At 40.7% G+C, this 26,334-nt stretch overlaps 1 protein-coding gene across 2 annotated transcripts in view; it reads right to left on the reverse strand.

Annotated features, from left to right (window-relative positions):
• Positions 1–8,755: 8,755 nt before the first annotated feature.
• LOC140911848 (protein regulator of cytokinesis 1) overlaps positions 8,756–26,334 on the reverse strand; it is a 35,595-nt gene continuing 18,016 nt past the window's right edge. For both annotated transcript variants that reach the window (XM_073345807.1, XM_073345808.1), the window contains 10 exons: positions 26,114–26,284; positions 24,379–24,528; positions 20,919–21,066; positions 18,877–19,013; positions 17,710–17,805; positions 16,205–16,342; positions 14,311–14,400; positions 12,758–12,868; positions 10,524–10,637; positions 8,756–9,328 (listed from right to left, as the gene is read on the reverse strand). In XM_073345807.1, coding sequence (XP_073201908.1) covers positions 9,257–9,328; positions 10,524–10,637; positions 12,758–12,868; positions 14,311–14,400; positions 16,205–16,342; positions 17,710–17,805; positions 18,877–19,013; positions 20,919–21,066; positions 24,379–24,528; positions 26,114–26,284 — 1,227 coding nt within the window. In that variant the 3' untranslated portion in view covers positions 8,756–9,256. The remainder of the gene's footprint in view (positions 9,329–10,523; positions 10,638–12,757; positions 12,869–14,310; positions 14,401–16,204; positions 16,343–17,709; positions 17,806–18,876; positions 19,014–20,918; positions 21,067–24,378; positions 24,529–26,113; positions 26,285–26,334) is intronic.

The following is a 26,334-nucleotide window of genomic DNA, read 5'->3' on the forward strand; positions in this document are numbered from 1 at the left end:
CCCAGAAGTCCCCTACTACAGGACAGGCCCAACAAGGAAAATAACAGAACACCACTGGCCATCATGTACAGCCCTGAGCTAAAACCTCTCCAGCACATCATCAACAATCTACAACCTATCCTGGAAAATGATCCCCCACTCTCACAGGCCTTGGGAGGCTGGCCAATCCTTGGTTTCAGACTGCCCCTCAACCTGAAGCAAATACTCACCAGCAACTACACACCACAGAAACACTAACCCAGGAACCAATCCCTGTAACAAACCCCGTTGCCTACTCTGTCCCCATATCTACTCTAGCAACACCATCATAGGATCCAGCCACACCATCAGGGGCTCATTCACCTGTACATCTACTAATGTGATACATGCCATCATGTGCCAGCAATGCCCCTCTGCCATGTACATTGGCCAAACTGGACAGTCCCTACGTAAAAGAATAAATGGACACAAATCAGACATCAGGAATGATAACATACAAAAGCCAGTAGGAAAACACTTCAATCTTGCAGGGCATTCAATAACAGTTTTAAAAGTAGCCATCCTTCTCCAAAAAAACTTGAAAAACAGACTTCAAAGAGAAACTGCAGAGCTACAATTTATTTGCAAACTTAACACCATTAATTTGGGCTTGAATAGGGACTGGGAGTGGCTGGCTCACTACAAAAGCAATTTTCCCTCTCTTGGTATTGACACCTCCTCCCCAATTATTGGGAGTGGACCACATCCACCCTGACTGAATTGGCCTTGTTAACACTGGTTCTCCACTTGTAAGGTAATTCCTTTCTCTTCATGTACCAGTATATTTATGCCTGTACCCAGGGTGGATAAAAATCAATGATTTTTTTAAATCAAATTCTTTTATTTAAATTGGAATTTTTTGATGAAGTTTTTGGAGGAAAAAACCTATCTAAAGATAAAGATATATCTTTGAGCTGTAATGTCTCATCATGGAATAGAGATTATACATTTTAATTCTATAGTATGGACAATATATTCATGTAATGTTTTTAAGAAAAGTTTTGTAAATGAGTTCAAATAGTTCATGGATTAGGGACCCAATCTTATGAGGTTAATCTTTCCATCTACCCAATGGGATGCAGTGCTCACTCTAAAAGACACCATCAGAGATGCTTAGGGTATGTCTACACTATGGAATAAGGTCGAATTTATAGAAGTCGGTTTTTTAGAAATCGGTTTTATATATTCGAGTGTGTGTGTCCCCACAGAAAATGCTCTAAGTGCATTAAGTACATTAACTCGGCGGAGCGCTTCCACAGTACAGAGGCTAGAGTCAACTTCCGGAGCGTTGCACTGTGGATAGCTATCCCACAGTTCCCGCAGTCTCTGCTGCCCATTGTAATTCTGGGTTGAGATCCCAATGCCTGATGAGGCTAAAACATTGTCGCGGGTGGTTCTAGGTACATATCGTCAGGCCCCCGTTCCCTCCCTCCCTCCGTGAAAGCAAGGGCAGACAATCGTTTCGCGCCTTTTTTCCTGAGTTACCTGTGCAGACGCCATACCACGGCAAGCATGGAGCCCGCTCAGGTAACCGTCACCCTATGACTCCTGGGTGCTGGCAGATGCGGTACGGCTTTGCTACACAGTAGCAGCAACCTCTTGTCCTGTGGCAGCAGACGGTACAGTACTACTGGTAGCCGTCATCGTCATGTCCGAGGTGCTCCTGGCCACGTCGGCTGGGAGCGCCTGGACAGACATGGGTACAGGGACTAAATTTGGAGTGACTTGACCAGGTCATTCTCTTTAGTCCTGCAGTCAGTCCTATTGAACCGTCTTATGGTGAGCAGGCAGGCGATACGGATTGCTAGCAGTCGTACTGTACCATCTTCTGCCAGGCAGGCAAGAGATGAGGATTGCTAGCAGTCGTACTGTACCATCTTCTGCCGAGCAGCCATGAGATGTGGATGGCATGCAGTCCTTCTGCACCGTCTGCTGCCAGCCAAAGATGTAAAAGATAGATGGAGTGGATCAAAACAAGAAATAGACCAGATTTGTTTTGTACTCATTTGCTTCCCCCCCTCCCCTGTCTAGGGGACTCATTCCTCTAGGTCACACTGCAGTCACTCACTGAGAAGGTGCAGTGAGGTAAATCTAGCCATGTATCAATCAGAGGCCAGGCTAACCTCCTTGTTCCAATAAGAACAATAACTTCGGTGCACCATTTCTTATTGGAACCCTCCGTGAAGTCCTGCCTGAAATACTCCTTGATGTAAAGACACCCCCTTTGTTAATTTTAGCTCCCTGAAGCCAACCCTGTAAGCCGGGTCGTCAGTCGCCCCTCCCTCCGTCAGAGCAACGGCAGACAATCGTTCCGCACCTTTTTTCTGTGCGGATGCCATACCAAGGCAAGCATGGAGGCCGCTCAGCTCACTTTGGCAATTAGGAGCACATTAAACACCACACGCATTATCCAGCATATATGCAGCACCAGAACCTGGCAAAGCGATACCGGGCGACGAGGCGATGTCAGCGCGGTCACGTGAGTGATCAGGACATGGACACAGATTTCTCTGAAAGCATGGGCCCTGCCAATGCATGCATCATGGTGCTAATGGGGCAGGTTCATGCTGTGGAACGCCGATTCTGGGCTCGGGAAACAAGCACAGACTGGTGGGACCGCAAAGTGTTGCAGGTCTGGGACGATTCCCAGTGGCTGCGAAACTTTCACATGCGTAAGGGCACTTTCATGGAACTTTGTGACTTGCTTTCCCCTGCCCTGAAGCGCATGAATACCAAGATGAGAGCAGCCCTCACAGTTGAGAAGCGAGTGGCGATAGCCCTGTGGAAGCTTGCAATGCCAGACAGCTACCGGTCAGTTGGGAATCAATTTGGAATGGGCAAATCTACTGTGGGGGCTGCTGTGATGTAAGTAGCCCACGCAATCAAAGATCTGCTGATATCAAGGGTAGTGACCCTGGGAAATGTGCAGGTCATAGTGGATGGCTTTGCTGCAATGAGATTCCCTAACTGTGGTGGGGCCATAGACGGAACCCATATCCCTATCTTGGCACCGGAGCACCAAGCCGCCGAGTACATAAACCGTAAGGGGTACTTTTCGATAGTGCTGCAAGCTCTGGTGGATCACAAGGGACATTTCACCAACATCAACATGGGATGGCCGGGAAAGGTACATGACGCTCGCATCTTCAGGAACTCTGGTCTGTTTCAAAAGCTGCAGGAAGGGACTTTATTCCCAGACCAGAAAATAACTGTTGGGGATGTTGAAATGCCTATATGTATCCTTGGGGACCCAGCCTACCCCTTAATGCCATGGCTCATGAAGCCGTACACAGGCAGCCTGGACAGTAGTCAGGAGCTGTTCAACTACAGGCTGAGCAAGCGCAGAATGGTGGTAGAATGTGCATTTGGACGTTTAAAGGCACGCTGGCGCAGTTTACTGACTCGCTTAGACCTCAGCGAAACCAATATTCCCACTATTATTACTGCTTGCTGTGTGCTCCACAATATCTGTGAGAGTAAGGGGGAGACGTTTATGGCGGGGTGGGAGGTTGAGGCAAATCGCCTGGCTGCTGGTTACGCGCAGCCAGACACCAGGGCAGTTAGAAGAGCACAGGAGGGCACGGTACGCATCAGAGAAGCTTTGAAAACCAGTTTCATGACTGGCCAGGCTACGGTGTGAAAGTTCTGTTTGTTTCTCCTTGATGAAACCCCCCGCCCCTTGGTTCACTCTACTTCCCTGTAAGCTAACCACCCGCCCCTCCTCCCGTCAATCACCGCTTGCAGAGGCAATAAAGTCATTATTGCTTCACATTCATGCATTCTTTATTCATTTATCACACAAATAGGGGGATGACTACCAAGGTAGCCCAGGAGGGGTGGTGGAGGAGGGAAGGAAAATGCCACACAGCACTTTAAGCACAGCACTTTAAAAGTTTACAACTTTAAAATTTATTGAATGACAGCCTTCTTTTTTTTGGGCAATCCTCTGTGGTGGGGTGGATGGTTGGCCGGAGGCCCACCCACCGTGTTCTTGGGCATCTGGGTGTGGAGGCTATGGAACTTGGGGAGGAGGGTGGTTGGTTACTCAGGGGCTGCAGTGGCAGTCTGTGCTCCAGCTGCCTTTGCTGCAGCTCAACCATACACTGGAGCATACTGGTTTGGTCCGCCAACAGCCTCAGCATTGAATCCTGCCTCCTCTCATCACGCTGCCGCCACATTTGAGCTTCAGCCCTCTCTTCAGACCGCCACTTACTCTCTTCAGCCCGCCACCTCTCCTCCCGGTCATTTTGTGCTTTCCTGCACTCTGACATTATTTGCCTCCATGCATTCGTCTGTGCTCTGTCAGTGTGGGAGGACAGCATGAGCTTGGAGAACATTTCATCGCGAGTGCGGTTTTTTTTCTTTCTAAGCTTCACTAGCCTCTGGGAAGGAGAAGATCCTGTGATCATTGAAACACATGCAGCTGGTGGAGAAAAAAAAGGGACAGCGGTATTTAAAAAGACACATTTTATAAAACAGTGGCTACACTCTTTCAGGGTAATCCTTGCTGTTAACATTACATACATAGCACATGTGCTTTCGTTACAAGGTCGCATTTTGCCTCCCCCCACCGCGTGGCTACCCCCCAACTCTCCCCCCTCTCTGTGGCTAACAGCGGGGAACATTTCTGTTTAGCCACAGGCAAACAGCCCAGCAGGAATGGTCTCCTCTGAGTGTCCCCTGAAGAAAAGCACTCTATTTCAACCAGGTGACCATGAATTATATCTCACTCTCCTGAGGATAACACAGAGAGATAAAGAACGGATGTTGTTTGAATGCCAGCAAACATACACTGCAATGCTTTGTTCTACAATGATTCCCGAGTACGTGTTACTGGCCTGGAGTGGTAAAGTGTCCTACCATTAAGGACACAATAAGGCTGCCCTCCCCAGAAACCTTTTGCAAAGGCTTTAGGAGTACATCTAGGAGAACCGCGAATGCCAGGGCAAAGTAATCCTTTCACATGCTTGCTTTTAAACCATGTATAGTATTTTAAAAGGTACACTCACCAGAGGTCCCTTCTCCGCCTCCTGGGTCCAGGAGGCAGCCTTGGGTGGGTTCGGGGGGTACTGGCTCCAGGTCCAGGGTGAGAAACTGTTCCTGGCTGTCGGGAAAACCGGTTTCTCCGCTTGCTTGCTGTGAGCTATCTACAACCTCATCATCATGTTCTTTGTCCCCAAAACCTGCTTCCGTATTGCCTCCATCTCCATTGAAGGGGTCAAACAACACGGCTGGGGTAGTGGTGGCTGAACCCCCTAAAATGGCATGCAGCTCATCATAGAAGCGGCATGTTTGGGGCTCTGACCCGGAGCGGCCGTTCGTGTCTCTGGTTTTCTGGTAGGCTTGCCTCAGCTCCTTCAGTTTGACGTGGCACTGCTTCGGGTCCCTGTTATGGCCTCTGTCCTTCATGCCCTGGGAGATTTTCACAAAGGTTTTGGCATTTCGAAAACTGGAACGGAATTCTGATAGCATGGATTCCTCTCCCCAAACAGCAATCAGATCCCGTACCTCCCGTTCGGTCCATGCTGGAGCTCTTTTGCGATTCTGGGACTCCATCATGGTCACCTGTGCTGATGAGCTCTGCATGGTCACCTGCAGCTTGCCACGCTGGCCAAACAGGAAATGAGATTTAAAAGTTTGCGGTTCTTTTCCTGTCTACCTGGCCAGTGCATCTGAGTTGAGAGTGCTGTCCAGAGCGGTCAGAATGGAGCACTCTGGGATAGCTCCCGGAGGCCAATACCATCGAATTGTGTCCACAGTACCCCAAATTCGAGCCGGCAAGGTCGATTTAAGCGCTAATCTACTTGTCAGGGGTGGAGTAAGGAAATCGATTTTAAGAGCCCTTTAAGTCGAAATAAAGGGCTTCATTGTGTGAACGGGTGCAGGTTTACATCGATTTAACGCTGCTAAATTCGACCTAAAGTCCTAGTGTAAGTTTTGCAGTTCTCAAACTGTGGATTTGTGTCTGCAGAGATAACATGCTTGTTAACAGCAAAAATGGGTTTTAAATAAATAAAGAAGAGGTGAGAAATAACAGACCTCAACCCTATTGTGTCTCTGCAAATTTGTGTACACAGAGTCAATCCCTTATCTCTCTCTAAAAGTGCAAAGTTTCAAAAAGTTCAATGAATAGAAGATTGTTGGGGGTGGAATAGATCTGGACTAGAAGTCTGGAGATAAATAAATGTTAGAAAGGAGGGACAGGCAGTAGAAACAAAAGTGAAACTGTTTGAGCAGCATATTCCAGAAGTCTTGAGGTCTTTCTGAGTGTAGCCTTCATTGATTGGAGATCTACCATACCATTCTCTCACTAGAAGGGAAAACCTACAATGGCAACAGGCTGTATAAGGGACCCAGTTTGGGAATATTTTAATGAAGTTCCAATATTTTAATGAAGTTGCCTGTGGGTAAGACAGGCAAGTGTGCAAAATGCAAACAGTGCAACAAAGAAATGCAAGGCCTGGTTGCCCCAATGAAACAACATCATGAGAATTGTCCCTTCTCAGGAGGAAGCTGCGTTAAAGATGATGAAAGAAACATGTCTGAATATGCAGGATCTTCAGGTTAGTAAACTTTTTTATTTCATACTTCTTTCTTAAGGACTGCCTGTCTTCCTTCCTTCTGGACTATTCTGGAATTCTCATATTTGAGCAAAAAATATAGTTGTTACTCTATGGTACTATCATTTAGATGCAGTTGTGATTAAAAAATAAATAGCTGAAATAGGCAGATCTTTCTTTTACAATTTCACCTTTAAAGTAGTACTGAGTGTCAGTGAATGCAATGAGTAATACTAAATTAGCAGTATGGCAGTAATAATTAAATAACTGTATTGACTTATTTTGTTTAGGAGAATCCATCCTCAATCCATACAGGATTCTGAAGACTATCCACCTTCAAGATTACCATCACTTTCTATAGTTTTAGAGTTATCTGCCAATGATAGTGTTTCAGTTACATTACGTATGTCACATAATCACATAATGTCAGTATATCACCTGTAGCCAAAAAAAACCAAACAAACTCCATCATCCAAAAACAACCATAGATAAGATAAGAACCAGCAGATTACAAAAAGAGGTAATTGATGGAAAAAATTGCCCGGTTTGTTTATGCAACAAACTCTCCTGTCTGTATGATTGAGAACCTGTATTTCATTAACAAGGTTCAGTCATTAAGACCAGGATACAGTCCACCCAACAGAGCAGATATTGCAGGCAAACTGCTGGATAAAGTGTATGAAAGAGAAATTGAGCAGTGTGCAAAAGGTCTAGAGGGTGAAATTGTTAACCTGAGTCTTGATGGGTGGAGCAATGTCCACAATGATCCTGTTGTTTGTGCTTGTGTGACAACAGTAGAAGGGAATGTCTTCCTTACAGAAACAACTGATACATCAGGAAATGCACACACAGCATAATACTTACAAGAAGTAGCAATAAAAGCTATAACAAACTGTGGGGAAAAAATTCAAATGTCCAGTAGGCAGCTTGGTCACAGACAATGTTGCAAATATATCCAAGATGAGAAGAAATTATTTAGAAGAGAGTCCCGAGCTAACAACATATGGTTGCAATGCTCATTTGATGCACCTCCTAGCCAAAGACTTCAGTGTTCTAGAAATAAAGGCTAATGTTGTTGAAATTGCAAAATACTTCCATAACAAACACTTTGCAGCAGCTGCTCTGAAAAAAGTGGGAGGAACCAAGCCAACTCTCCCACAAGACGTACGATAGAACTCAGTAGTGGACTGTTTTGAGCACTATATCAAGAACTGGCCTAATCTGATGACAGTTTGTGAAGAATCATGATAAAATAGATGGCACTGTCACAGCCAAAGATCTCAACATTGGGCTTAAGAGAAATGTTGAACACATGCTGAGTACCCTGAAGCCTATTTCTATAGCCTTGAACAAAATGCAGGGAAATAGCTGTTTTATTGCTGATGCTGTTGAAATTTGGAAGTAACTGACTAGTGATTTAAATCAAATCCACCCTGCCTGTATCTGTAATTTTCACTCCATGCATCTGAAGTGGGGTTTTTTACCCACGAAAGCTTATGCCCAAATAAATGTTAGTCTTTAAGGTGCCACTGGACTCCTCATTGTTTTTGAAGTATTCTACTTCAAGAAAAAAATTACACAGCATGAGTAAAATTCAATATTGATCAATTTCCAAATCTGCTTTTAAAGTTTACTAATGCACAATGAAATGTCTCCTCAGACAAATTACTATTTTTAATTTATGAATGCCAGCTGTTCCCTTTTAGTTACAAAACAGCATACAAAACAACGTGTTTTGCAAATGAGATTTTCTTCAGAACCAGGAAGTGGTATCCCATTGAAAACAGACATCTTGACTAGTACAGCTTTTTATTTAAGAGCATAACACATTTTTATTATTTCAATTGCTTTTCAGAATCAGACTATATACATTAAGAAATATTTGAACACATGTTTTTATTCTAGCCACAACATTATCCAGATCGTCTCAAAGCAGTTGAGCACTAATGTGAAGGTACATTTTCAGTCCAAGGCATGATATTAATACAATCAAGTAAAAGAGAAATTAAACAACGTTGCACTGAGCAGTTCAGATGATTAGGGATTGTGATCACTTCACTTCAACTAAAGGTTTTATGTGTGTTTTTTTTTTTTCTAGCTTCATAATTGCCTGCATAGACTTGCTTAAAAAGCACCAAGGTTTGAAAGTTAATTGCTTGACAGGGTACAAAAATTAGAATAATTAAGTACATGAAACCTGCAAGTCTGAACTTCATGAAAGAGTTGAGACAGTTCAAAGGCTTGAATATAAATATTTTTTAAAAAAAGGATTATGTTAGCACTCTAGAAAAAACAAATGCTGATCAGTAAAAAAAAAATGAGCCAGTTCAATAAATGAGCCACACCAATAAAGAAAGACAAGTAAATACTTGAATTGTACACTAAGACTTGCAGAAGTTTGGTTGGAGTATTTTAAAGACTCACTAATTCAACATGTTACTTTTAAGTGCTACTTTCTATTTTTATTTTCTAGCTAGGAAATAGAGTTCAAGGTACAGTTGTGGTTCCACACAAATCTTTTCGACTTGCTGCATTTGCCAGAGTTAGTCAAGGCACTAGCATCAAGGATACAGCATAAGTCGTCTTCTCTCCCAAGTCTATGAAAATAGTTAAAAGCGCTCAAGTGCCACAAAGAAATGAGTTATCCCGGCATTTCAGAGAGTGCAGCAGCAGGATCCTTAATATCTGTTCTCATTTACTGTAGAATTGAAAATCCCACTGGTATTGCTAGTTTTCTTTGAAAGATCTTTCTGAAAATATTTAAGAAATTGTAGGAAGATTAAGTAGTAACAAGACAACATTACTATATAATCACAGCACAGTCAGTGGTACACCCACCCAATTAAAGTGATCTAGGTAGGACAACCCCATCTTCCTGCTTTACCATAATTCTCAGTTGTCTTTTGCAAAAGGAAGTCTATGCTTCTTTCAAACTTAGCCTGGCTCACTTCCCTTCACCAATATTTTACTGAATGTATTTTTGCTATTTAAATGAAGTGGGTCCTGCCTGATTTCTCCCCCCACTCCATTTCCCTTGATTTGTGTTTTTATTTAAGAACTTACTCATTTATGTTTTAATACAGCTGTTAAAAATCATATGTTGCTAGCTTAATCCAGTTAGAGTGCCCTCTTTTGATCCTTTCCTTGTTTTTTTCTGACCTGGACTTTTGTCCAACTCTGCAGTTGAGGATGCAGTAATACCATTTGTGATATGGTGACCAATAACACATATTCCCAAGAAGATTTAACAACTGCCTTAAGCAAGTAATGCTGTTGTGTGGTTTCCATCACACTACTAACACAGCCCAGTCTGTTCACTAGAGCTATCCCTCCACCAAACCCTTTTTCTGATTAGTGAGCTTTTTTTGATTGTTGCTGCCTTGCTCCCAGGACTAAATTTCAGTTCATTTTCTGAATTGAAATGCATTTGTTATCCCCTAAATAAGCAAAAACCTTGGAAGTCATTACATTTCCCGCATGCTGCTCAGATTTTAGTTTTCACCAGAAAGACATCTTAACAAAACCCTTGTTTGAGATATGAAGACAGGTAATAAAATAAATCCATAAATCTCCTGCTCCAGAAGTTTCATGCTGTCAAAAAATTCCTATCTATAGCTACCCTTTCTGTCCAGCATCCTGTTACTCCTTGGTTAGTCCTCCATTAGCTGTGGAATCTTGATCCCCATGCTCTCAGTATGTACTGGGTAACCCTGAACTGCTTTTTGAGAGCTCTCTGGACAATATCTTTAAAACAGAATTTGTTAGATTCCTCAGAGTGGCATAGAACTTGAGGATTTAGTTTCCTGTCCCTTGGGTAAATTTAAAATATCTAAGAATGTAGTTTTCTATATGCCCACCACCTAATCTCATCCACATCTAGTCAATTTTCTACTCACCTCTCTAAAATTAGACTATATTTTAAAGTCAGACAAAAATAAGACATACCGTGAAGTCTAAATAGCTGAATTGATTATTTGATTTGCTGGTTTGCTGGTTTTCTTTGCCCTCTTGTAATCGTGCTTGCTGCAGGGAATCTGGTGGTGTGCTTTTAGATGGTGTCTGCAAAATGAATGTCATTATGTCTAGTGAGCTTTTATACTACAGATTATGTACAACCTTGATTAAAAAGTACCAGATCTCTGACCAAGAAGATGTAGAATCATCAGGTGGAGAATCAGCTCAGTTACTTTTTATCATTAAATACACAATAATAATTGGGAGCAAAAATTAGCCTAATTTAAACTTTTGTAACTGGACTTTATGTCACTAATACCTCTATTTTAGAAAACATCCCCATTTTACAGATGACGATCAAGGCAAAGTGATTAAGTAACTTGCCGTAGGTCACAGAAGAAGTCTGAAACAGATCTAGGAATTGAATCCAGGTTGAGACATTTCAGTGTTTTAACCATAAGGCCATCCTTCCTCTCTCCTTTTATATCCATTCATCGTGAACCTTTTAAAACATGCATCTATGAAGTGGCATGGGTGACTCAGATCTTTGGTGTTACTTTCCCTTCTACTGCAGTAAGGGTTTGACTTCTATCAATTCTTACCTAACGAAGGGGCTTTAACCATGCTGCTCCCATTAATACTACTATAGGCAGTAAGTGCTAGAAAGTTCAGTCAGATTATTCAGTCATTGACAACCAACCACTTCAATCTGACCCAAAGCAGCTGCCTGAAAGCCATTAATGTTTAAGATCAAAGCCTGTATTAACGTTAGAATTAAGAGCTAGTTTCCTTATCTGTAATTTTTCTCATAATGGAGGCATTCATTGATCTTGACAGTTAACTTGTAGCATAAAATATGAATTCATATATTTTCCCAGGGACCTTCACAGCAGCTGCTCCACATACTAGAATTTAAGTCATTTGGGACTGACTGTGCTGGCTAAGGATGAGGAACAAACCGGTCAACTTTTAACTCCAAAAAGGAAAAAATAAAGAAGTTTTTACTTTCCAATTAATCTCAACTCATTCATCACAAATATTAGTCTTTTAAAGTCTATATTTTGCCTGTTAAAAGTTGATAATACAGAAAAATTTTCTTAACGTTTATAACCCTGTAAGGAATGCACTTGTATTCTGGCTTTGTGGCCTGAAAGTTTCCATTAGAAGATTTAAGTCCTGCTGGGAAAGTCAAGAAGTTTGGAAGAAACATCCACTTGTCCTGGTCCAAGAATGGATGTGGTTACTTCTACATCCCCAACTTCAATATTTTTATGACCGCAAGTCCCAGAAGACTGGAGAGGGGAATAGAGAACTCTGCTTCCTCTACATGTGCAGACAGTCACACTGATAGCATGCTAGAGCACTGGATGCCAGTTTGATAAGTTAAGGTATTGAAACTAAAAAACTGAACCATTCTATTTGAAGAAGTATTGTCAAGTTTGACCTATTGCTCCCTCACTTGTTGAAAAAAAATGGATGTCACTTATTGCTCCTCCCTTAGAAATTAACATCTATATAAGATATTAAGTCCAACACTCCTATGCAATACTACAATTAGTGTGCTTGGTTGAGGGAAAAGGTTTTCATTTGTACTTTCCAAAGAACTTACAGGTGGAAGATTGATGGTTACGTGCAACAGAATGTACCCTGAATAGGTCCTTGAAATGTGATATGAAGTCACCCATCCAGCAATTAGACAAATGACAACTGACCAGGTTGTTTCTGACACAACTCATATCATGGGACATTTTCCCCTGGAATTATTTCTCCCACTAGACAGAGACTGCTTTTCTTTGACAGCTTGTGTGCAAGTTACAAGACTAAGGAAAGAAAGGGTATAATAAGACAGTAAATGCTGGAACTTCAACAGAAGTCAACTTAAAGGCGAACTGGAGGTTTTCATAACCATTTACCAAACATTTGTAGTCTTTACTTTGACAGAGTGAAAGTTGAGGTTTAACTGAATAGCAATTTGTTTCTAGTATAGCTTTTTAAACACTGAACACTTTTGCCAGAAAAATTACATGGCTGTTAAAGTGGAAAAATAAGTTCAGTCAAACTTTCATAGTTAATATTCAAGTTTTATGTATGTGTACACATACACAAAATTTCAGGGCTTGAGCCCTGCATAAAAATAGGGATAGTATCACTTCTTCTGGGCCCACAAGAAGGGCTTTTATTATTGAGAATAACTACAGTAAAATCAATCCAAGAGCTTTACTCACCTTACAAACTGGAATAGGTGTTCTGGCAACAGCTGCAGGACATGTACCCGTGCTGGTCAGACTGATGCAGCTGGCTGCCCGCAGCACAGTTAAATTTGTGACTCCATGTAACTAAAGATTAAAAATGAGAAGCTTCAGATTTCTAACATTAAATACACAAAAGTTAGGATAGTAAAGGGCATGCTGACCTTTAATTCCAGCAGCATCTATGAGGTGACAAAACATTTCAGACTAGTTTCTGGAAGGTATGCCAAGTTTTGTTTAAATACAGAACTGCTGTACAGCTTTTCTCCAGAGAAGCTATGCCTGATGCCTCATCCATTACTGGCTTCCTGCCATTTCAAACCTAGACTATATTAAGTTTGTGTCGTTTTGCTTCTTTAAACCACCAATCCTGCCAACAACTTGAAGGTCTCCAGTAAATCTGTCCCTTTTCTAGCTCACTCATCCCCAACAATGAACCTCAGTTTCCCATAGCGCTCCAAAGCTGGCATAGCTATCAGAAGAAAACAGTAATATCTACTGGCTCAAAGTTGCTAAGACTGAACTCCAGTTCTCCCCTAGGTATAGGGTCTCAGTTTTACAGAGACTTTTTCAAACTCATTTTTATCTCCTAATGAAGGAGGAGGAATGAATTCTTATGATTTCCTTCCACGAACAATGCAGTCCTACTCACATTTTCAAATACTTTTGCAACTTTTTTAAAATTAAGAATCGATTACGAAGGTATCTATAATTACAACAGAATATACCAATTTTAATAACTAGAAAAAAGTTTGAGCCAGTGTCTTTTTCCTTCATCTTTCAGAATAAGCAAGGAGACAAGTAACAATTGTCTTGGAGAGCACCAGGTGACATAAGGCGATTTGATTCAGAACTGACCTAGAATTTACTTGCATGAATTATTAATGGCAGAAGCCAGGCAGAGGGAAATCCATAATACCCTTTTCCCTATAGATATCTGTCATTGTCTCTATAATGTAGAACCTCAGATTTGACAAGGCAAGGAAACGGTTTAAATTAAGATGGTTAAAAGCAGCATTTTTTTCTGCATAGTAAAGTTTCAAAGCTGTATTAAGTCACTGTTCAGTTGTAAACTTTTAAAAGAACAAACATAAGATTTTATTCAGAGTTACAAACAACCTCCATTCCAGAGTTACGAGCATCTCAGGAATGGAGGTTGTTTGTAACTCTGAATAAAATCTTATGTTTGTTCTTTTAAAAGTTTACAACTGAACAGTGACTTACTACAGCTTTAAAACTTTACTATGCAGAAAAAAAATGCTACTTTTAACCATCTTAATTTAAATGAAACCAGCACAGAAACAGTTTCCTTGCCTTGTCAAATATTTTTTAAACCCCCCCCCACCCTTTTTTTAAAGTAGTTTATGTTTAACACAGTACTGCACTGTATTTGCTTTTTCTGGTCTCTGCTGCTACCTGATTGCGCACTTCTGGTTCCAAATGAGGTACGTGGTTGACTGCTCAGTTCCTAACTCTGGTGTTTGTAACTCTGAGGTTCTACTGTATGTTTTGAAAGACCATATACTTGCCTTCCTTGTCTTAAGGGGAGTTTGAGTGGTTGAGCCAGCATGCCTTTTCATGGGTGTTTTCAGAACTGCAGAATCTTCCTTCTTCGTTAACTGCAACACAAAAGACTTAAATTTTATTTCACTGGTATGCATATTGAAGGAGTGCACTAACTCGCTAAAATTTTCCAATTATGACATGACTATGTCTACACAGTAATGTCAGCACAAGTCTGTGGGGACTTGATCCCACAGGCTCGATGTTTCTAAGCCTGACCTGGAGTACCCACATGGATTACTCACCCTTGGTTTATAATTTCTGAGAATCTGAACACACACGCAGTCACACCCATAATGCACTATGCAGAGTCAAGTCAAACCAGCCTAACTCAGGCTTCCGAGCACCTTCCCCACCTGTAGCTGCTCTAGCCCTTGGTTCATGGTGCACTATGGAAAAAACTTGACTGTCCATCCCATATGGCACTACTAGAAGTTGTTGCAGCCCACTAACACATCCAGCTGAGCATTTTTTGGCTGTGCACACTCTCAGCAACTGGAGCCAGCAACGTGAAAATGAGGCACTATTTGAAAAACTTGTCTTGCTTGCACTTTCACTCCTGACGGGAAGCAGGCAGAGCATCCATGAAATGCTGATGGACATTTTGGTGGCATTTTCAGACCCACCAAATGCACTTGGTAGAGGACGACAATACGAACATGGCAGAATCCAATTGGCTGGTACTGCTTGTGACTCTCAATATAGCTGTTGATGCCCCCTATGTAGACTGGCACTTCTGCATTACAGCCACAGAAACCAACTGTTGGGATCACAGACCAGGAATGACCAGCTGTGGGTGCAGAACTTTCATGTGAAGAAAGTGACGTTTCTAGAGCTTGGAGCAGCTTTCCCTGTCCCTCCATAGTCAGGACACCCATATGAAGGAGGCCACGCTGGTCCAGAAGCAGGTTGCTATAGCTGTTTGGAAGCTGGCTACCCCAGACTGCTACTAGGCACACTGCTAACCAGTTTCATGTTGGCAAATCAGTTGAGGCAATAAGGCATGTGATTGACTTCAATGAGAGAAGAGCTCTTGAAAATCCTACCCTAATTCTTCGCTTAGCCATTGGATCACATTCGTAAATGACTTGAACCCCCTAACAGCAGTTGATTACAAAGCTGCTGCACAGTTAAACAAGGGGCTTTTCAAATAACCTGTTGGTCTGAAGCCAATAGGGGGCAGCAGAAACTCCCTAGGGTCCACATTTCCCATCAAGAGATCTAAATTAAACATTCAAGGGTGCAAGGGCATGCATAATTTGTATTCTAACAGCACCGACAACATGCCATTCACACAGATATTTGCCTGTCACACTATATTTGGCTAGATGTTACCCCACCAAAGCCCCTCCATCATTTATTACTTCATGAAGGCCTTTGGAGATAGCCAGTATGAAGAATTATGTTAAAATTAACTGAAACTACAGTAGAACCTCAGAGTTATGAACACCTCAGGAATGGAGATTGTAACTCGGAACAAAACGTTATGGTTATTCTTTCAAAAGTTTACAATGGAACATTGACTTAATACAGCTTTGAAATTTTACTATGCGGAAGAAAAATGCTGCTTTTAACTCTATTTAAATGAAACAAGCACAGAAACAGGTTCCTTACCTTGTCAAATCTTAAAAAAAATAAAAATAAATCTTTCCCTACATCTTTTTAGTAATTTACACTTATCACAGTACTGTAGTGTACTGGCACTTTTTTAGTCTCTGCTGCTGCCTGATTGCATACTTCTGGTTCCAAATGAGGTGTGTGGTTGACCTGTCAGTTCATAACTCTGGTGTTCGTAATGCTGAGGTTCTACTGTAGTGTAGTACCAATCCCTTGTCTACTTTTAAGAAAAAACAAACTCACTCTCTCTTGTTCCTTTTTAAGTTTGTGCTGTTCCCACTGATTTGCCATGTAGTCCAGGAACCTTTGACCCTCGCTCAGGAAGTTGCAGCCTTGTTCTTTTTCCCAGCTTTCAATGCTCCTTTTCAGTTCTTCTCCCAACTAAGTTTGCAAATGAAAAAAAGGTAGTTTGCATGTATTTCATTATCCATTTGAGCAGCTTAGGACAGTCAGCTTGAGGCCTGGTTAATTTCAGAGAGGTAGAAACAGGTTCCTTCAGGTACTGCACTTGCTTAAAACTGTCAACTGGTAGTTTTACAATCACTACTATTTTAGAAGTATTTTTCTATTCACCTGCTGTGTGGTATATACCTATATAATTATGTGCAACTGCCACACAGCAGTTGGAAAGAGAAATACTTCTAAAATAGTAGTGATTGTAAAACTACAAATTGTCAGAAATTTAAGCAAGCACAGTACTGTTTAGTTTTGTTCAAATGCTTAACAACTGAACAAAACTGAACAGATTTTTCTCAAATATTTTAATTATATTACTGTTAGGTACCGCTTGCAGAACTAGATGCCTTGCATAATGACAGGTTTCAGAGTAGCAGTCGTGTTAGTCTGTATCTGTAAAAAGAAAAGGAGTACTTGTGGCACCTTAGAGACTAACAAATTTATTAGAGCATAAACTTTCGTGAGCTACAGCTCACTTCATCCGATTTGTTAGTCTCTAAGGTGCCACAAGTACTCCTTTTCTTTTTTCTTGTAGAACTAGTAGGTGTAATACTTGAAAACATGCTGAATATATCCTTTTAAAGTATTTCAAGTCTTGCCTCACTGTGAGGCTTAAAGCACAGTTCCAGGCCTTTTCATTTGCCTTATGTTACGCTAGCTAAAAAAAACACCAAGAAATTTGAGGTGGAGAAAGACCTGGAAGCATTCAAGGTAAATGAAGGACTGGACATTGCCAGAGCATGAATTTAGCTGCTGTATATCAGACCAACTGAGGATGAGCATCAGAAATTTCAGTAGCTCAGGACAGATGTTTTACAAAGTGTTACCCAGCAAAGTGACATTTAATTGACACTCATCTTGACTCCTTGAACAGGCATTTAGTATTGTGCAGGCGATTTAACAGGTTGAAGGCTGACACTCCCTTGTAGGCTGCTGAGTGGGGGTTTTTTTTAGCGTCTAAAAAGAGGGACTAAGCATTGTTTTAAAGTTTGTTCACACTTAAGTATGTTTAAGGGTGATCATCACCACAAAAGTGGATCAACATTATTAGAAGGAATTGTATTTAGTTCAGTTTCTATCCCTTAAGCATTAGAATTTCTGGAGTGTTATGGAAATCAGATCTATCACATGGCAAATGAACTGACTCAACATCCAGCCTATTAAGAGAGAACTATAACAATAGCATATTATGTTCCATCAACTCAGACAAGTTTGCCTAGATAGTATTGAAACGACTGAATTTTAACTCGTAATTTCAAGAGTGCATACATGCCAGCTGTGGTAGGGCTTACCTTTGTTAACAGCTTGTGGATCTTTGAGCGTTCTCTCTCTTCTTTCAATAGAGTGCCACCTCTGTTAACTAATCTGTTTGGATTTGTGGATTTTTTCTGAACAAAATAAATTTACTGAAATGTGAACATATACTTCAAGCCTTTTTTCCCCCCTTCCAGAATGGCAAAGGGCCTTCAGGAGCAACACCAAGTAGTAATAGAATTCATTACAGTTCCCACAGAACAGACTATTCTGTACTTAATGCTAGGGAAGTTTCACTTATTCAACCCATTATTTCAGGAATGATCAGCAAAATAACTCCTTTCTCTGAAGAGACCATCAATGATGACTTGTAAGTCATTTATCTGCTACAAAAGAATGAAAGGTATTTCCTCAACACTAAAACACAGTATTTACATGAACATGAGACAAGGATGCTTGGAAATTGTTCGAGCCCAGATGGCTGTAAGTGGCAACAGGCTGCCTCACCGAGTCATAAGATAAAAATTAAAGGAGAAAAGGTCTTTTAATAGCAATATTAATTTACAGCACTTGCCCTCTTTGGAAAAAAAAATTAAAATATATTCAGCGTAATGAAGAAAGATTCTTAAGTGCACCATGAAACAATTAAGATTTATCAGATTAGTTATTTGACAAGAACATGTGCTGACAACACTCCTAAACAGGTCTTGTAAAACTAAAACCCAAAATGCTTTAGATACCAACTTGCACTTGGAACATATGTTGACATTTGTCAAATACTGACATGTCATCCAGCTTCCCTTAAGTTTAGCATGGATAAATAGGACCTACCACTGACATACCACTGGGGTTATTTTGATATTGTGAAGTCAAAAGGTAAATCTCACTAAGGAGAATGCTATCCCTCAAGATTGCCCATCTTTAATGGGAATTCTACTTAGACTCCCTCTGAAAGTTATTATGAACAGTCACTTCTGTAGCTGTTCAGATTTTGTAAATTTACTTGACCCGATTTCCCAACCCCAATAGCCTTTTCCCCAACCCAACAGCCTTTTTCTGCTGATGTTGTTTATCACTAGCCCACTGCTCTTTAGAAATTGTGCCCCATCGATTTAAGTTGCAGTACACAGTTCTTCCACTTAGTGGCAACACTACCCTTGCTCAAGCAAAGCCTTAGAGTAAACTAAATTTCCAGTAACTGGTACCTCCAACTCCATGAACTGTTTCCAGGTAGCTTCCCATTTAGCAATGCCATCATATAAAGCCTTGTTTTTCTCATAAAGGAGTTTCATTTTCATAACTTCCTCATCATGTTGGTTCAACAAATCTTCTGTAAAGTTATCTGGAGTTGAAAAAATTTAGTTTATTCATTATTTGTGGTATAACATATTTCTGCAAAGTTACTCACATACAAAATAGTTGTGATTTGAGCTTTTCAATACTAGTTGCATAGTGGACACCAAACCTCTAGTAATTTAAGAAATAAGTAATTTAGTAATGCATTTAAGTGAACTCTTTAAGGATTTACCTAGCATAACTCTCCTGGTTTTGTTGCTAATCCAAAACCCTGCCAAGGTCTGTGACTCTAGGCTCAGTTCCAAGTACCTCCTCCCTCCCCAATAAATAGGATGTTTTAATTCCAAAAGTCCACTGTTTCAGGGCTATCCTGCTTTGCTGTTTTCCACCTGGTCAATGAGGATACAATCCCTAGCACCGCATTTGCTTGTTATAGTGAGCTCTGGAGTAATGCGGTTTATAAGACTAGAGTATGAAGACACTTATTCTGGTTGGTTTGGAGAAATACACTATTTAATAAATAGCCATCACTGAACATTTCTTTCATGTATAGAAAAAAAAGACGGAGGGACACCAGCTGATAAAATGGCTAATGGTACACAGCCACTATTCTAGGCAAATCTGGAGTAAATGAAATTTACTAGTGCAAGGTCATACATTTAGGGACTAACAACAAGAATTTTTGCCATAAGCCGGGGACAGATCAGTTGGTAATGACAGAGGATGCAGAGAAAGACTTGGATGTATTGATCTATCTATAGGTGCTGGAACTAGGGGTGTTGCCACACCCCCTGGCTTGAAGTGGTTTCCAATATATCCAGGGTTTACAGTTTGGTTCAAGGGCTCTCAGCACCCCCATTATAAAAATTTATCCAGCACTGCTTGGTCTATCACAAGAGAACTACAAGCTCCCAATGTGATGCAACCATGAAAAAGGCTAATGCAATCATAGGATGCATCATGTAAGGTATTTCCAGTAGAGATAGGGGAGTGTATTACCATTGAACAAGGCACTGGTGAGAACTCATCTGGAATACTGTGTGCAATTCTGGTCTCCCACATTTAAGAAAGATTAATTCAAACTGAAACCGGTGCAGAGAAGGGCTACTAGGATGATCCGAGGAATGGAAAAACTTACCTTACAAGTGGAAACTTAAGGAGCTTGGCTTGTTTAGCCTAATAAAACAAAGTCTGAGGGTAAATATGATTGCTTGCTAAAGATGTATCAGAGGGATAAACACCAGATAGGGAAAAAAGAGTTATTTAAGTTAAGGGCCAATGTTGGCACTAGAACAAATGGACATAAACTGGCCATCAACAAGTTTAGGCTTGAAATTAGATGAAGATTCCTAACCATCAGAGGAGGGAAGTCCTGTAAAAGCCTTTCAAGGGAGGTAGTGGGGCAAATAAACCCTAACTTGTTTCAAGATTGAGTTTGATACTTTTATGGAGAAGACGGTATGGAGGAAGTTGCCTACAATGGCATACGGCCCATCTGTGACAGCTATTGGCAAATATCTCCAACAGGCAGAGATGGGATGGTCTCTGAATTAAGTCCCAGGTGTCTGGCTGGTGGGTCTCATCTACATGCTCAGAATCTAACTAATCATCCAACATATGTGGGGTTGAGAAGGAATTTTTCCTCAGGTCAGATTGGCAGCAACCCGCAGGATTTTTCGCCTTCCTCTGCAACATGGGTCACTTGCTTGTTTGAACTAGAGTAAATGGTGGATTCTCTGTAACTTGAAGTCTTTAAATCATGATTTGAGGACTTAAGTAACTTGCCAGAAGTTATGGGGCTATTACAGAAGTGGGTGGGTAAGGTTCTGTGCCCTGCAATATGCAAGAGGTCAGACTAGATGATCATGATAGTCCATTCTGGCCTTCAAGTCTATAGCAATCAATCCTTGCACATGAAATGGAAGAGTGGCAGGTCAGAGTGAATATTTACCATCATAATATGGATGAAAGGCTGATCTCTGTTCTGTGCTATACAAACATTTTTCCCAGTAAAGGTCAAGCTCCTGTCTGACTTTTCCAATCACTCCCTTCAAGCTTTCTTTCTTCAGTTCTTCCAGACGCAGCAGCTCTTCTTCCCACTAGAAAGTTATTTAAAATAATGTAAAACATTGCATTAAGGCCAACAATGCATCTTCATAACATTCCTAGCTCTCTTACTCATAGGATAGCTTCACGCTGTTTATCTTAACATATCCTCAACACAGCCTTTGAGCCTTTAGTGTTCTGGAAACTATTGTAGTATATGGCGAGTATACTGATTAGCAATACACTTATCAAGTTAAAAGGAAAATAAAATAGCCTTATGAAGTCAGTATTGCAGAAAGAACGTGAATGGCTAAAATAGGACAAACTTGAAATAGTAATCAAGTTCAGCCACGTGTCTACACCCAGTCAGTCAAGTGGGAGGCATGGTTTTGTCACATCAACAGGCAGAGGCCATAAAGCTTTGCTGACGTGAGGCACTGATTACTGGAGTGCTTGAAACATACTAAACAAGAATCTCTTAATAGGTACAAAGAAAAGGAGGACTTGTGGCACCTTAGAGACTAACAAATTTATTTGAGCATAAGCTTTCGTGAGCTACAGCTCACTTCATCGGATGCATTCAGTGGAAAATACAGTGGGGAGATTTGTATACATAGAGAACATGAAACCATGGGTGTTACTGTTGGTAACACTGGGCACTACTCTAGGTAACTCAAGAGGGTAAAAAACCACAAGTGTCAATAAAACCCTCTTGCTCTAGGCCCAGGCAAACTGAAGCCCCTCTGCTGCTTGAACTTTCTGTGACCCTGCACAACTATAAGGAAGCTAGCACACAAACAAACAGCTTTGCACACGGCTCGCTAGCCAAGGCCAGCTTCGGCCTAAAAAACATATAAATAAAGCAAAAATATTTAGCAAAAACTAATAACAAATAAACCCAAATAAGGCAAAGCTCAGGCAATGCTACTAAGAAAAAACACAACTGACTGCTTTAGCTGATTGGCTACAGTATTATATGGGGCAACAGGTAATTAATTATATAAGCTTATGTAATAAAATAAGCAAAGGTATAAATTGTATACTGTAATCTGCATTCGGGGCTGCAAGATTTAAGACAGCTCAGTCTCCCTGCGCCCTATTTAAAGCTTCAAATAAATCTCTCTGCTTCTCCACCACGTTGTGGTCATTGGCGCGACGCACACCAGGCAACGAACCCAACTGTTGCTTGCCTTGGGCACTCTGTGCCGGCAACATGAGAGTGATCGCTTAAGGTGAGCTATTACCAGCAGGAGAGCGGGGTGGGGGGGTATCTTTTGTAATGATAATCAAGGTGGGCCATTTCCAGCAGTTGACAAGAACGTCTGAGGAACAGTGCGGGGGTAGGAATAAATAGGGGGAAATAGTTTTACTTTGAGCACAAATGAGGTAAAAGTTACCCTCTCCAATATCTACCTTAACTAAGACTCCTAGAGCAGTATTTGCATTATTACAGGGGGACATGGACTGCAGAGAGTTACCAGGTAAAGGCATTACCAGGTCTAAAATTATCCTGACCCAAGTAGGCTCTTAAGAGGGGAGCCACTGGTTTAGCTGCAACGCTTCCTGCTCTGGTTATTACATCACTCTAGCAGAGTTAAGTACTCTGAATTTATGGCGGGATTAATATTGGAGCCTTGTTGCCATGTCTTTGACAAGTTAGCATTGCCGATAATCTGGTCTTTGTTGGTTCATAGAGCCAGACTTCCTGCTAAAGACATCTAGTTCTCTTGACACACAACTTGTATTGCTTACAATTAACATTTGGTGCTTTTCTGATGTAACAAGAGATTCGTGCAAAGAGTCAATGACCAAGATTTTTGGCCTCTTGAGGTATTTGCACTTTGAATTTGACATTAGAGCAATTTAATTGTCCAGGACCAAGAACTCCATCAACCTCTGCTGCCTACAGATTGTAACAGGGAGTGGCGCACACACTTCTTATTCAGAGCCTTCAGGTTTCCTCCCAGTGTGATTTAGTTTTCGCTGCATTTGCCCTGATGCAGTCTGAATGCTGTTTTAAATATTTCACTGTCCACTAGAATGTGTTCAAGTTTGTGTCCCTAAAGTTAGACTTAAGTGGCCTGATTTCCTGAAGCACTGACACCACAGCTTCCATTTTAATAAGAAGCTTCTATCCAATCAAATGAGTCAATTTGCACAACAGGGTCTTGACCTGGTTGAGGCCCTGGGCTATAACTGAAGTTTAAGCAACCAAAATGAGTAAGATTACTTTCCAGAGACATTTTTCTCCTACCTCGCTTTCTGCCTCCAGAAGAAAGTGATGCCTTCTTTGAATTCAAGATACCCATTGGCCCTATGGGTAGCTACTTAATTTCTATTCAGAGAACACTTACCACCACCAGAAACATTTGTTTAACATTTATGCAACATCCAGGGTTTTGATTAAGAGATCCCCCCCACCAATCAAGGTCTTAATAGCATTAGCTGTTACAAAAACTGACACAAAATTTCAAGATTCAACTAATGGTCAGTACAGCCCAACATATCCTGAATGAGCTATCACACACTAAACTAAACAGCTTGCGATGCCTGGTGAGCACTGTGACAAGGCAAGGCATCACCCGCATTTAGGTACCCAAGGGTGGGATTTTTAAAACCACTTACGTGAGTGAGATTTGTGCTTTAAGTCACTTCAAAGTGATGAGTATAGCGTATTGAAATATATGTCATCTTTTTTTAACTTGGAGAAGTTCAATATATCAGAAAGTGGTGCAGACTATAAATGTAGCATGGGCTTTTATTCCCCTATTTCGTGTTCAAGTTTGCGTTCACACTATGAGCTTGTCTTTTTCAGCATATAAACATTTTGAGTGTGAAACATCTTGGCAGAAATGATCGATGTACAATCTGAAATTCTATCACCAACTAAGAAACCAATAGTACAAGACATATGTTTAGCAATTTAAGCCCATAAAGTGGTAAAATAGTGAAGGAGTACTAACAGGTAAATTAACCTAATTTAAAAAAAAAATCTTGTTTTAAATAATGATTTTTATCCACCCTGTCTGGAAATTGAACCAATAACTGCAAGGAACTCTAAAACTGAAGGGCACCTAAGTCATGCCCAAGTGTTGCTGACTTCAGAAGACAGAGTTTCAACCTCAGATTGAAAGCAACAGTAGTACAGGTTCAATTGCCAGCAAAAATACCACTTTAAGGGGAATCTGAATATACATAAGGGTTTGCCTTCACTCAGAGTGAGTTCTCAGTGTAAGCCTTGCATTTCTTATGTAGTTGGATTTTGTGACAAAGCTTGTCTATTTAAAGAAAAACCTAAAATAGTTTCTGTAAGAAGAAAGGCAGGGGAAGTAGTCTGATGAAAAATATGCAAGGTTTTGTCTTACCATGGTAACTTCTTGAGTAATGGAGCCTTTAATATTCATTTTACATTGTTCCTGCTTCTCTACTGGCCAGTGCAGTCTATTCCACAGAAGTCGTACCTTCTCCTTGAGAGCCTCCCGAGTTGAGATTACTGATTCTTTCTTCAACTGCAACTACAAGGCACATAGTATGATAGCATGAGGTAAACTTACTTCAGAGAGGATAGCACCTTAATGTAGAAGAACGCTGAGAAATTACAGTATAATAGCAAGGTGAACCAACCCACAATGGAAGAGAAATAATGTACACGCTCTAGTAAAGATGTGGAAAAAGGAAGAAAGCTTGTTCTTACAGCATTGCAGTGAGGACACTAAGTTTGTGGGATCTGTACAGTTAAGTATAAGTCACTATTTTGATGCAAGGTTATACTCTTTAACACAAATATTATTGTAATGTCCAAAGGTCTAGTTCATTCCTGATGTAAGCCGATAGAAAAATATCTTTAAATCATTAATACAACCAGAAATCAAGAGTTGCCAGTAACCCTGCAAATTATCATCACTTGACATTACTAATAGCAACTGCCACTCAGAGTTTATGGTACATTGTGGAAACAGTCATAACCCTTCCCTTCTGGCTGATTCTTATCAGGACATGCCTGAAGACTGAATTTTATTATATTAAATGAATTTATTGCTGGTGAAGCGTTAGACATAGCATTGGAAGCTCAAACAAAATTGTTAAAGAGTAGATAGTGGAAGCTCTCAAGCTGGCCTATTATCATGCAACAACAAATAGGAGAATCCATTTCTAAGACTGCATGTATACCAGGGATTTAAAATATTCCCACCAACTCAGCTGCATTAACATTATCAATCCCACCAGCCCTAACAGACAAGGTTCCAGCAGCTTCAAGTGTTTTATGGACCAGCATGAGTTAGCGAACTGTTGCAGAACAGGTTTATTTGATAGAGTACTTAAATTAAGACCTTCTATTTCCAATCTAAAGGCATTGCGCATATACTGCCAATGGCTTATTTATTATCAATTCTGAGGTTAACAGAAGAGAACAAAGAACAAGGAAGTCAAGACACACTGAAAGACTTTAGCATTTAATTGTCTTGAAACATGTGGCTTGTGTGCTCATCATAAAACAGATGCTACCATATATGGTATTTGGATATTAGTTATTCAATATAGCTATCTTTAAGAACGGGCTTTGAGTTCCTGTGTATTTGGTTCTTGGTCTAGAAAAAATTATAATAAGTTCTTGCAGTTTTGTTCAGAATTGAGAGGAGGCAAACTAAACTGAAAAAAGGAAAGCATGGTGCTACCTTTTTCTCCCCTGAATCCCCAGAGCACTCAAAAGAGTGTGAATAGGAGTGCTAGAAAATGCTAGTCCATCTACTCTGCTTCAGCTTCTCAGAAGCCTAATGGCTAAGAAGAAGGGGGAAAAATAGGCACTCTGTCTGCTCCCCTGGCTTTGCTTGAGCCCTAAGGGAGCACCAAGCACAGGATAGCAATCCTGTCCATATAGCCACAAAGAGGAGGAGGGGAGGCATCTAGATCTGGCCACTGCCAGACAAAATACTAGACGCAATGGATTACTACTGCTCTTGCATAGCAATTCCTATGTTCTTAAGGATGTAGGAAGTATTATAATGGCAATGCTTACGCAGCCTAATTATAGGTGTCAGTGTTACATGTGATCGTTAAGAACAGTTCCTATATCTTCTCTTAGTCACTTAAAAATCTAACCTTATTAACAAGTGTTTGAAGAGCTTCAATGTTCTTACTGGCAAGACAAAAAGGTTCCTCATCATCAGAAAGCGCCTCTTTTTCAAGAGTAGAATCAGGTGTATGCCCAATCTCTTCATTATACTGCCTGATTTCATTTCTTAGTTTGAGAAAAACTTCCAGACATTGTTTCTATTGAAAAATTAAAAACAAGCATTTTATATACAATTGGTTAGAATATT

Source organism: Lepidochelys kempii, chromosome 5 (genome assembly GCF_965140285.1).
Source record: "Lepidochelys kempii isolate rLepKem1 chromosome 5, rLepKem1.hap1, whole genome shotgun sequence".
Taxonomy (NCBI): domain Eukaryota; kingdom Metazoa; phylum Chordata; order Testudines; family Cheloniidae; genus Lepidochelys; species Lepidochelys kempii.